The following is a 12,301-nucleotide window of genomic DNA, read 5'->3' as shown; positions in this document are numbered from 1 at the left end:
AAGATCTTGATCTGACTGCCACGTGTATGTATTTTGGAAGTGAGCAAAAGAAAGGCACAGCTTATTTTCCCACCTGTTTGCCAGATGCATAGCAATTAATTGATGTATTTGTGGCTATTTAAGATTAATAACTGTAATATGATGAGGGTGAAATAAAGTTTACCTTGCTTTAGCATCATTTGTAAACCTCGGTTACATGTGGCGGCGAGTCGGTTGCTCGCTAAAGGGGATTTTGTTGAACAACATTCCCCATATTGCATACCTGTCTGACAGATTTCAAACCCTGCAATGCTCTCCATCCGTTGCATGACTGACCTGACATGTGTTTTCACTCGTGCTCTATCACTGCGCTCATTGTCACACTGGCATGACTGACTTGGTCGCTTGAATAGAACAGAGGCATCATTAATTTTATTAGTGAAACCTTTGCTTGTCCTACAAACAAATCAAAGTGTCTGCTGTGACCTACCCCATTCTAAGACACTAAAGACTTACTGTATATCACACAGGTTAAGTTCCTGTGATCAAGTCTTTAACACCCAAAAATACTCATTAACACCAAGCCAGGAACTGACTTCATAACACACAGACTCTGATATGTATATATATATAAAGGCTTGAGGAACGGTACAGCTAGTTTTAGCAGGGCAAGTCTCACTAACTCTCACATGTGGTCCCCCAAGGGATGACATATTCAGCAATCACTTTTGTGAACACTGGCAGAGAGCAAGCAGCACAATGCGAGGAAACAGGCACGCACATGACAGACTGACGCACTTGTGTCCAGGTGGCTGCGTAACCCTGAGCTCGAGCCGCGCCGGTGCTGTCCAGCTGTAACGGCGACAGACAGGAAGCTGCTGCTTTCTATCAAAACAAAAGAGTGGATAAGGACGAGAGAATGGGCCTCGCAGATATGGAACAATATCAAACTGTCAGTATGGCTTTTATCTCAGTGAAGGGACTCGGACTGGTTTCATGACTCTCTGGGTAAAACACCCAGAAAGCGCACTTCACTGATTTGCACTTTCTGTTTTAAAAGGCTGTATCACGAGAAGATGTGTAGCTGCACAAGGCTGGCTCATCAACCAGGCAAAGTGGACAAACAAAAGTCCTGAAGGCTTAACCCGATGCGCCCTATGGTATGTTTCACAGAGCCGTCATCCAAACGTCTTCAGCGTCGTTCTTCACTGGTCTTTCAACAAAGAAACACTCCAGTTCTGGTATACATATGATACACAGTAGCTCCTCATAGGACACTGTCTCGAAGAGGGTCCCTGTCAAAATCTATGTTCAAAGCCTTCATTGTTTGACTTTTGTCTCATGTGTTGCATATTCCTATATTAATACACAGCACGTCTATTCTAGCATGGAAGAACTGTGCGAACTGCAAAGTGACAGGGAGGAACAGGGGTTCTTGCAAGTTAATCCAGCCGTGATTATCCAGGAACACATTGCCTTACTGCTTTTTAAAACCTTGGTCTATGTAGATTAGACCCCCCTCCCCCATGGCTCATCACAACACTGTCATCACTTCTTTAGCAGTTGAGATCTGAGGAGGCAGCTCTACAAAACAGCATTACAACAGAGTTCATTACAAGGGCTGTCATGCACCATCAGACTGGTTATATTACTTTGTCATATTACATTTGAAAACATAGCCAAAAGTGGATTTTTATTTGCATCCACCCATCAGGAAGTACTTAACAATGGGGCCAACTCAAACCAGGAAAACAGCTTCTGACATTTTTCGTAATATCAGCCGTCAAGTTTGATCGCACTTGACTAGTGGTTTAGTTGATACAGTTAAGCTGGAGACTAATTTGTGCTCTAGATTTTCCTGAAAAGCCAGGCTGCATAGACTCAGCGCATGCTTGTATCCCTACAGTTAATCTGGTGAGAAAATCTTATCATAACAGTTGGAATAATGTCCAGAGCTCCGAAAATAAGACCCAGTTCATGTTTTTTCTTTTTTTTCTTTTTTTTTCCTGAAGACACTCATATCTCCAACAACAGGAGCATCCTCTACTTTAGAGCCCTGACTGTCATCGGGATCACTGACACTCCTTTCAGATGTGTTTATCAGTAGGCAGCCATGTGCTCCACTGATAAAAGGTGACGCCAACCAAGAAGAGGCAGCGTTTCAGCTCTCTGTCTCCTGCACCTCCTGTTTCCTCCTGACCGGTCCTTTTGAACAGATAGTCAGAAGTGACCCGCACAACAGCCCGTTTGTCGTAAACACTTGAAACTGCGCGTCTTTCCCTTCAGGCCATGTTTGGCGGTTTTGGTAGGTGAACCAACCCGAGGATAAGAAAAAGAAATCACATCTTGACGGAAGGCTTCTTGTCAGGGCTTTGGGGATATTTTCATAAGCGCCGTGCCGTTAAAGGTTAAAGAGGCCATTCGTCAAACAGACTGAAGGCCGAAGCTTATTTGGAATTCACTTTTTACATTTTCGACCTTCTCAGGAATGTCCTCACAAACTATCCGTTAACCTTTAGCGTGAATGCACCTCCGCTTTTTCTGTGTGCACACTTGAGCAAACCCAAACTGTGGGTTAGCGCGTTTTGTGGGACGCAGTAAACGGCGTTCTGTGGCTGTTGAGATGGTTCCTCTGGGCTTTTCTGCACACCGCGAAGGCAGAGGGCGACGACGCCACTGTTTCTCAAACTGAGCCGACAGTTACACTGACAACAGCGGTTACTAATCTCAAGTCAGGGACCACTGATTTGCTTGTTCTTGGGCTTTTTGGCCATATCTCATGGTCTTCATCAGCAGATGAAGTATGCCCAGCTGTCACGGAGATGTAGGTGTTCAAACTTTGCATTATTCAGAGCACTTTTAGGACTTCTGTGGAAGTAGTGATGTTAACCGGACACACGTTTGACGAAACAACCGGTTTTGATGCTGCAATATGCTAATCACACACACCAGCGCTCCAAAAATACCATCATGTAAATCATTGATATCACTGTGGCCACTTCGCCCGTGGAACACTTGCATAAATCAGTAAAGTATTGAAGCAGAACAGGAAGGAGTGTCAGCCAAAGCCTAACCAGAGACTATGTAGCAAAAACAGCAAAGCATGACGAAAAAAGGCTTTTTCAGAGTATTTCAGGTTGTCCTTTGTAGCTAGGTGCTGGTGACCTTATTAGAGTGTTGACTAAACCCGCAGGGGCCTCTGGGTGGTTGGAGAGGGGGCAGGTGTTTACCTACAGCCACAGCTGACAGGGGCATTCATAACATAGCTTGATCACATCGCCTTTGTTCTAGCAGCCTTTTCAGGGGGGAACATCCTCAGTTGACATCTGAGTGGAAAAGAAAGAGGGGGAAGAAAAAGATCCCCTGAAGGCAACTTTTTCTTCCCCAGCAGTAAATTCTTTCATGGTGACTGAGGAGTTAGCAGCCAGGGCCCCTCACTCATCCAAAGGAGGGGGGTGGGCGAGGGGGGCACATGAATTTTCTGAGGCTCGTTTATTCCAGTCAGACAGTTGACAAGAGTCGGACAGACTCAAGGTAATCCTCCCCCAAGTCCCTCAGGTGTGTTAAACCCAACAAGGGATTAGCGCAGACCTCTCAGCCAAAAGTGGCAGGACGGTTTTCCACTGATTAACTGGCTGTTTTTCTTTTTCTCACCACTTCTTCCTCAATCAAACTCTCGCAAACTGGGATGAACGTGAGAGGGAGGTGCTGAGTGGACAGGTGTCATCTTGGGACAGTGTGTGTGAGGCAGGTGAGCCATTGTGTCATCGCACCTGTTGGCAAGGACCATTTCCCAGCAAGCATATAGGGAGGCGACTCTGGAGAATTCTGTAATTATTAACCCAGCTTGGCCTTGATCTTTGGACTTTTGTTTTGAGAACAATGTTTTTTAATCAGTGGTGAAAAACAGCAAAGGATTATTATTATTTGTCTTATATTTTAAAGCCCGATCATGTTGCCTCTTCCCTTTTCTCGTCTTGTCTGTTTTAGGTCGTCTCTTCTGTATCTTTTAGTTTTTGTCAAATATGTGGACACTATTCAAGGGATGTTAGAAGTGCCTACAGTACTTGTGTATGTAAGGGTGAGGCCAATTTAGGTCATCTACGTGGTTTATCAAGGTAAAGTGGTATGGATAGTTCACAAGGTGTGAACACACTGATATCTTATTGCCTTAGAAATTGAAACTTCTCTGCAACGCGGATGATGAAAGCAGCAAGAGTGAACCAAAACAGTACAGCTTTGGCAAAATAATGAGCTGAACACACACACACACGTACTGATGAGCTGATGATTATTTCCTGTCACTGCTGCAAGTGATGCTGTAGAGCACTTTGGGTCAGCTCATGCTGTTTCTAGATCAACCTGCCTGACTTGACAGGCGACCCCTTTCACAAACAAGCAGTGCTGTGATCCGTTATTAATGCAGAGGTATTGATTGGTGCAGCTTTGAGATCGCCGTTGTCTGCTGAGAACTGTAATTTCGTGAAGTGTGCTTTTCAAGAAGCTGGTTTGTCGAACATTTATTTGAAGTTAAATGTGAAAATTAACAAAACCACAGTGCGCAAGGTCATATCCTGACACCAGCCGCTACAATGAGTCACTGTGCTCGCAAGGCTCAGTTTTCCTTACTGGCTTGTGCCTCTGTTAGGCATCACTGGCGAACGCTGCCTTTCCAGCCAAGGGACAGATGAGGGACTGTGGTGTCCGTCGCCACCTCGCTCGTCTACAGCACTCGCAGTGGCTGGATCCGCAGAGAGGAAAAAAGAAAAAAAAAAAAAACCAAAACGGGAAAAAACAGCGCCAGCAGGCAACAGGATGCACATGGCCCTGAGAAGGATGGCTGGTTAGATCCAGGAAATGGAGAGAGAAGGAGAGGAAGGGGAGATTTGGATCACAGCTGTGCTCGGATTGAAAAATTCCTGTTTTGAAGCATAGAGAGACATTTTGTTGTTCTTTCCCCAGACCATAAAGAGGCGGAAGAGCACAGCAAGGGTTAAGTGAGGTTGTGGCGGTGTCGGCTGTGCAATCAGCATTTCAGCTAACAGTCCTCACTTTGTTTCCATGCCTGAGTGACCTGAAAATCAAATCGACCTCTTCCTCGTCAGTGAGATTTGTTTTATGGCTGTGTCTCATATCGTTTCACCTCAGAGAAAACAAAACTGACCGGTTTTCTATCAGTTTCCAATAAATGCAGGCAAGATATGGGAGTCATGCTGCAGGAATGCTGTCATCTAAAGACTTCACCTTTGTTTATCGTGGTTTCCACACTTGGCACTTTGGACACATCAGTGTTACTGTCATGTGAAATTATCTGGCATACAATGGCTGTGAAAGGCTGGGGAGTTGATAAAAAACCCAGTGTTTGCACTGTTGCCACTGACTAATAAGGACCTCTTGCTGATGTCAGTAACGTACCAGGAAGTCCGGTGTATGGCCTGAAAAATACTATAGTTTAACAAATCACTGCTGCTCTGTTAGTTATTTCAGCTGTTCCTGGAGGCTGACATTACTAGCCAAAGGTTTATATAAACCTAAGAAATTTCCACGTCCTTGAGGTTTCATTGTGCAAAAATAAATTGTTATAAAGACAGCACTCTAGTGTGACTTTTTAATATTGCCCCATGGACGTTTCGGGCAAGACCCCCTTCTTCGGAGTGTATTAGGGCAATATCACAATCAATACATACAGGTGGTCATGCACAGTAAGTTGGAACGTCAAACATCCATCCATCCAACCATTATCTATACACCGCTGAATCCTTTGCAGGGTCACGGGGGGGCTGGAGCCTATCCCAGCCGTCTGGATATTCTAATGGAAATGGGGAGGTGGTTTGGAGAACATGTCAAACTTGACCACCAATAGAAAGTTGCAGCAGCAATGGTGCTTCATTATTTAGCAACAATAGTATAACCTGTTAGTTGTGTAGTGGTTTTACAGTAGAGTCATAGCAACAAGTAACAACAGGTGTAGAACCAGGGGTGTTTGCCGGAGTTGTAAAACAATGTAATAATGCCAGTAGTCTGCTATCTGTAAGACAAATACTCCAGTTTTATTGTCTTCGTGTTGTGAGTGTGATAGATGATGTCTTGGGCGTTCAGTGACTCAACATAAGTGGGGACTGGACGTGAACAAAATCGCCTCGGCTCTTCAAAAGGTCTTTCACCGGCTCTGGCATGTTGTGTGAACAGAAGGAAGGTCCCCGGTGCAATCAGATTTATTACTGGTTGATTCATATCAAAATCAGAATTGGCTTCACTGGCCAAGCGTGCGTGCACATATAACTGGTCTGAGTCCGGTTTAAATCCTTGGAGCAGTGAGGTATGTTTTTAACAGTGGTGGATAGAATGTAGGTACATTTACTCAGGTACCTTTTCTTACACTTGGATATTTCCATTTTCTGCCTCTTCATCCTTCTGCTCCACCACATTCAAGGGGAAATATTGTACTTTTTGCTCCACTTCATTTATCTGACAGCTGTTATTACTTTGCAGTAGATTTCACACACGAAACACGATCAGCTTCTAAAAGACGGTACATTGTTATAGAATAAAGCATCCAGCAATATATAAAACTGTTGAAATCAGCACAATCCCCCCCAAAAAACTGATTACACATAAGTGTCGCCAAGCCAGTGATGCAGTATGTATTATAACATAACTGCACTGAATGCGACGGGATTTCACTCCAATGTAAACACATTCATGCCAATATTACTGAGCAACTGCTCTGGTCACATGTTTTCATCCAAAGCCTGTCTGCCACAAAGCCTTTCGAACACATGGTTGTTGTCGTGAAACAGCACACTTTAGTCACGTTTGGGCACCAAAACCACTTGATTAGGTTAAGGTGTAGGTTTAGGGGTTAGGGTTAGGATTAGGATTAGATTGTCAATTTTTGGTTTCTCACAGGACATGAACCCCACACTCCTGACTGAAAGCTGTGTGTTTGTTTGTTGTTCTAAAGGGTACCTCGAGATGTCGAGGGGCGTGACAAAGTGGCGGCATTTGACGTCCTGGCAGCGAGAAGCACTTGTCCTTTTGGTACTTTAACTTGTTCTGGCTAATAATAATCCTGCACTTGTAATTGAGAATCCTTTACTTCTCCTTCCTTTCCTTTCACATTTTTTTTACACAACAACAGGGAAGAGCTAACTGACACAGGAAAAATCAACACAGTAATGGAGACTGTGGAGAATAGTTTGGGTTTGCAGTTAGAGCACTAAATGCAGAGTTAAAACTGAAGTCATATGTCCTCAGTGTCCTTTTAGAGAATTTGGCAGTTTAATTCACCAGAGGAGGAGTTTGCATTCTACAAATACACAAAAATCACACATGGTGAGATTTAAAGCCTGATTCAAACTTTTGTATTACTACTACTAATAATAATAATGATAATGACAATAATAGTAATATAATACAATGAAAATCTATTCACTATAATTACCTCCATAGCCTATTCCTGCTATTGTGGGAAGGCTTCAGCAAACCTTGACTTAATATCTTTAGAGATTTATTGGAAGATTAAAAGCTAACCTTCAGATTAGAAAGTGTAAACAGGTCAGACTTCAAACATAACGTAAAACGACAATAGGCCTAATTGTTTGGCCGCTCCATCCCACAGACTAACGCCACGGATGGAATAAAAGAAATCCGATGTTTGCCTTGTCTCGGGGGTCATTGTTAACCAATGATGGAGCACTACACTTGCGGACTGAGTGTGTGTACAGGACGGGCGGACCCTCTCATTCATCATCCGCGCTGCGAGCGCACGCGGTTCGTGCGTAAGTGCGGCCGAGCCTTTAAAAGCGGCTCTGAGCGCAGCGGAGAGCGCAGAGCTCAGCGCACATCTGCGCCTCCGGCACAAGGACCCTCCAGAGCCGTCTCAACACAGCGAGGCTGCTTCGATAGAGAGGATTATTTGACCAGAAGCCGACAAGAAATAAAGTCAAGATATTCCTCTGAGTTGGGCTCCATAATCAACATTTTTCTATCTTTTTTTTTTTTTTATCGGTTTATTGTCTCCAAGCAACGTTCACAGATCGACTAAAGCATAAGAAAAAAACGTGAGTGGCTTCTTCTTTCTTTAACATCTCATCATTACAGACTAGATTAACTATTTTACCCGACGTTCATCTGACTGGGTTTTTCATCAAACTCATCGCGGTTTTCACTGAAAAGTTACGCTTTGAGTGCTGAGATGATTTCATGTTTTACGTGATGTGAGGAAGGAAGGAAGGAAGGAAGGAAGGAAGGAGGAATCGATTAGGATTAATTGTTCAAGGTGATACCTGTGAGACTTATTTCCTCACAGCAGCTGCAAATACATGCGATGTTTTAAGACGCAGCTCACAGGTGGATTTTCGTTATTAGTAAGTGCGATTGTCTGACTTAAAGACTGAATTTCGTTCGTTTAAATTACTTTTTTTTTCATACTAGTGCGTTGATTTAACCAACATTTAACAAATCCAGAACTGGTTATGACTTATCTTGTTTGCGGATGGGGGGGCACACATGGGAGTGTCTCTGGGCCCCTGGATGTGACGAGCCCTGGCACGACAAGTTCTTCACTTTCCAAGTACATTCCACATGTTCCTCCAGAAGTGGCACCGCTTCAGCAGAGAGAGGCTCCGAGCCGAGGCGAGAGCTCAATGTTGGCTGTGCGCTCAGCTGCTGCCACAGCCACGGTTTCCATTTTAAACGAGCGTTTGTGTTTTCATGCGACATATTATGGTGCGAATGCAAACATTAGTCACAGACAAAGCGCACATCCCTTGGGCTGTTTTTGCTCTGCTGGCTGCACGTTACACAGCAAATCTGGCTCTGGAGATCGTGTGAACGTGCTGTATGAAAGAGAAATGAGGCCTGTTCTAATGGTGGTAATGTGAGCGTGTAGTTTAAACCCTGTGAGTGATCATTTATTAGTTTTCCTGGGGAGGCTCAGAACAAACAAAAAAATCAGAAGGTGTTTGAGTTAGATTTGTGTCTGACTGGCATTTGTGATCCTTGTTTGTACCCAGGATGAACAACAGAGATCGCTGGCGAGTGTACAAGAGGGTGACCGTCATGTCCTTCCTGGCTGTGGTGGCGCTGACCGTCGTCCAGAGAGGGAGCAACAACATGGGGCCTCCCTTCGAACTCGAGAGGCAGGCTCGCATGGACGCCTCTGAGGGTGTGGAGACCGGGGCTCCTCTGGCCGAGAAGATTGACTCGTACCTGGGCCTGAAGCACTTCTGGAAGCCTAGCAAGCACCAGCAGGTGCCGAGAGCCCGAGCCCCCTCGCAGGAGCCCCAGATCAGCGAGGACAGCAGAACCTGGGATATAACAAGCTCCAACTGCACCGCCAACCTCAACCTCTCGAGTCAGGACTGGTTCATCGGCCTGGAACCAACTTTCCAGCAGTTCTTGCGTTATCGCCACTGCCGTTTTTTTCCCATGATCCTCAACCACCCGGAGAAGTGCATAGGGGACATACATATGCTCATGGTAATAAAATCTGTGGCCACCCAGCATGACCGCAGGGAGGTCATCCGAAAAACCTGGGGCAAAGAGCAGGTGGTTGACGGCAAGAGGATTAAGACCCTTTTCCTTCTTGGTCAACCCCCCAATGAGGCAGAGAGGGTGAACCACCAGAAGCTTGTAGAGTTCGAGGACCAAATCTACGGGGATATCCTCCAGTGGGACTTCCTAGATAGCTTCTTCAACCTCACACTTAAAGAGACTCACTTTCTTAAGTGGTTCAACACTTACTGCCCCAGTGTGCGCTACATCTTCAAGGGGGACGATGACGTCTTTGTCAGCGTCCAGAACATTTTTGAGTTTCTAGATAGCACCAAGCATGCGACAGATCTGTTTGTGGGGGACGTGATTTTCAAGGCGAAGCCCATTCGCAAAAAGGAAAACAAATACTACATCCCCCAGGCTCTGTACAATAAGACATACTACCCTCCGTATGCAGGTGGAGGGGGTTTTCTGATGGACGGGACCCTGGCGAGGAGGCTTCACGTGGTGGCAGACACCCTGGAGCTCTACCCCATCGATGATGTCTTCTTGGGCATGTGTCTGGAGGTGCTTCAGGTCACCCCTGTAAAACACAACGCCTTTAAGACGTTTGGCCTGGTGAAAAATAAGAAAAGTAAGATGAACAGAGAACCTTGTTTCTTTAAGAGCATGATTGTGGTGCACAAGCTGCTGCCGTCGGACCTCATGCACATGTGGAATCTGGTCAACAGTAACCTGGTCTGCTCACAGAAAGTACAGATCCTATAGCTTGATGGGGGGGACGCCAGGTAAGGACAGCACCAACGGGCCGAGCTGCACCTCGGCGGACGCTAGTGCGCTGCGAGAGAGTCAAAGCAAACTTCCCAATAAACTCTCCTTTATGTGGAGAGGGAGCGTGGACAATATTTTTTTTCTCTGAGCGGTAATGCAATTTTTGGAGGAGTTTCCTCAAAAAATCAAGTAAATTATATAGATTTTTTAAAGGCTGACTTAGAATTGTGTATTTATGCTGGCATTGTGAAGGACTCACACTGTCAGCACACAGATTCAGAGACGAGGACCAAAGTTGAGCTGCTACGTCAACGGCCGCACAAAGGAGGACAGTCATGCCCCCCACCCCCACCCCCAATTGTGGCCAACACCTGTATTTGTTCTTCATTCTGGTTCGATACTCTGGAGGTTTTTATGGGCAGTAACCAAGGAGCCTTGTGGCAGTGAGCATGCATGAGCAAACTCGTTTGTGACTACACTTCAGATGTTTGGGTTGAAATTTATTGTGGGGACAAGAAAATGGAAAAAAAGTTTAGTTTGCAGTAGCATATAGCGCTTTCAGGCAGACAGGTGCTAATGTGTGCCGTGGAGGCCTGGGTCGAGAAAGCCACCTCACACTGTGTGCAGCTTGTAGCTACGCTAGCATTTTTGGTTTGCGCCAAGTGTTAAGCATTGCCAGTGTGGCACGCTGCAGTGGCTGAAAATGGCTTCAAGTAAGAGAAAGAATCAACTCTCTCTACCTCAGTGATTTGGTCCAAAAACTGTTCACTTTCGTCATCGGTCAGCTTTTCGACTGACACGACACCATAATCATCATACGCAGCACATGTTCCAGAAGTAACATTTTAATCACTTTTTGTATCGTAGAGGTCCTTGCACTCATTTTCTTTTTTTTTTTTCCTTTTTTTTTGGAATGTGACTGACTTGATCTGGACGTCTACTACTCCTGTACTACTGGAAACTTTGAAAAGATAATGTCTAAAAATGTTACTTGTGTGCTGTCTGTGGATTTGAATGTGCTGATATACTTGATATGAACATGGTAGAGGGTTTACACTGTGAACTAAAACTGTTGCTGGTACGAGTTATCTGACATGTTAATTTAATCGCAACTGCGGGATTCTCTTATTTAATTTAACACATCAGATGAGGATATTAATGGAATCTTTGATAATTATAAAGCTGAATGTTGTGGGTGTAGTGGGTGATGATTATGTCTCGGTGGTGTAAATATATGTAAGAAAAAAAAATCAAAATGTACATAGATTGTCATTTGTAAATAAACATATTGACAAGACTGTTGTCACGGAAACATTTGTCCCAGATTGGCTGTTTTTGTGTTTGGCCTTATCAGCGTCCAGCATCTATGTGAAAATCCATATCAACTCACCCAACAATGGTGTCCAGTGTTGACATGCGGGTATCAGTTACACAACCAAACAGTACAGTAAGCATATGTGCTAAATCAGCCATGAGAGTCATAATGGCGTCCTCATTTTACCGATGTTGAACAACCGGTGCACGGTTCTGTTTTCTCAGCAGCAGAGTCAGATCTTGTGTTGTGCATACAAACATTTGAATATGAAAGACAGCTGAATTATATGACATTTACAGAACACGCATTTTGGCACAAGAAGGACCCTTAAAAGAAATATGACACAACTTTCCCCAGCAATCAATGCAGTGTCACGTTTCACACTGTTTATGTTAAGTGTCCCTGTCAAATATTCCGCGTTTTTCAAGCAGCTGAGACCGATACCGTCAGTTAACAGTGGAGATATTGTTTGGAGCTTTAAAAAAAGACAAAGAGGCAAACAAAACAAATACCTTCCCGCTGTTCTTCACAATCTCTTTCAGCAAGACAAAGAAAAAAGCCATACAGAAACTGGATCTCCTCTATATTGTGTTTCATGAGGTGTACACTTGCCAAAACAGCAGCATAGCTTAAGAAGGTTTATCTCGCTCAAAGCTCCTCTTTGTTATCTTTTTTGTCCAAGTGATGTGGAATCAAACTTATCGAGAAGAAGAGCTCTACTTTATTGGTGTCGTATAT

At 44.5% G+C, this 12,301-nt stretch overlaps 1 protein-coding gene across 1 annotated transcript; it reads left to right on the top strand.

Moving 5' to 3' along the window:
* Positions 1-7,991: 7,991 nt before the first annotated feature.
* b3gnt7 (UDP-GlcNAc:betaGal beta-1,3-N-acetylglucosaminyltransferase 7) lies at positions 7,992-11,550 on the top strand. Its single transcript, XM_041935624.1, has 2 exons — positions 7,992-8,042; positions 8,997-11,550. The coding sequence occupies exon 2, from the start codon at positions 8,998-9,000 to the stop codon at positions 10,243-10,245; it is 1,248 nt and encodes a 415-aa protein (XP_041791558.1). The 5' UTR covers positions 7,992-8,042; position 8,997; the 3' UTR covers positions 10,246-11,550.
* The last annotated feature ends 751 nt before the right edge of the window (positions 11,551-12,301 follow it).

Source organism: Chelmon rostratus, chromosome 4 (genome assembly GCF_017976325.1).
Source record: "Chelmon rostratus isolate fCheRos1 chromosome 4, fCheRos1.pri, whole genome shotgun sequence".
Classification (NCBI taxonomy): Eukaryota; Metazoa; Chordata; class Actinopteri; order Chaetodontiformes; family Chaetodontidae; genus Chelmon; species Chelmon rostratus.
The sequence above is the reverse complement of the archived record's forward strand: the minus strand, read 5'-3'. Positions and strand labels throughout refer to the sequence as shown.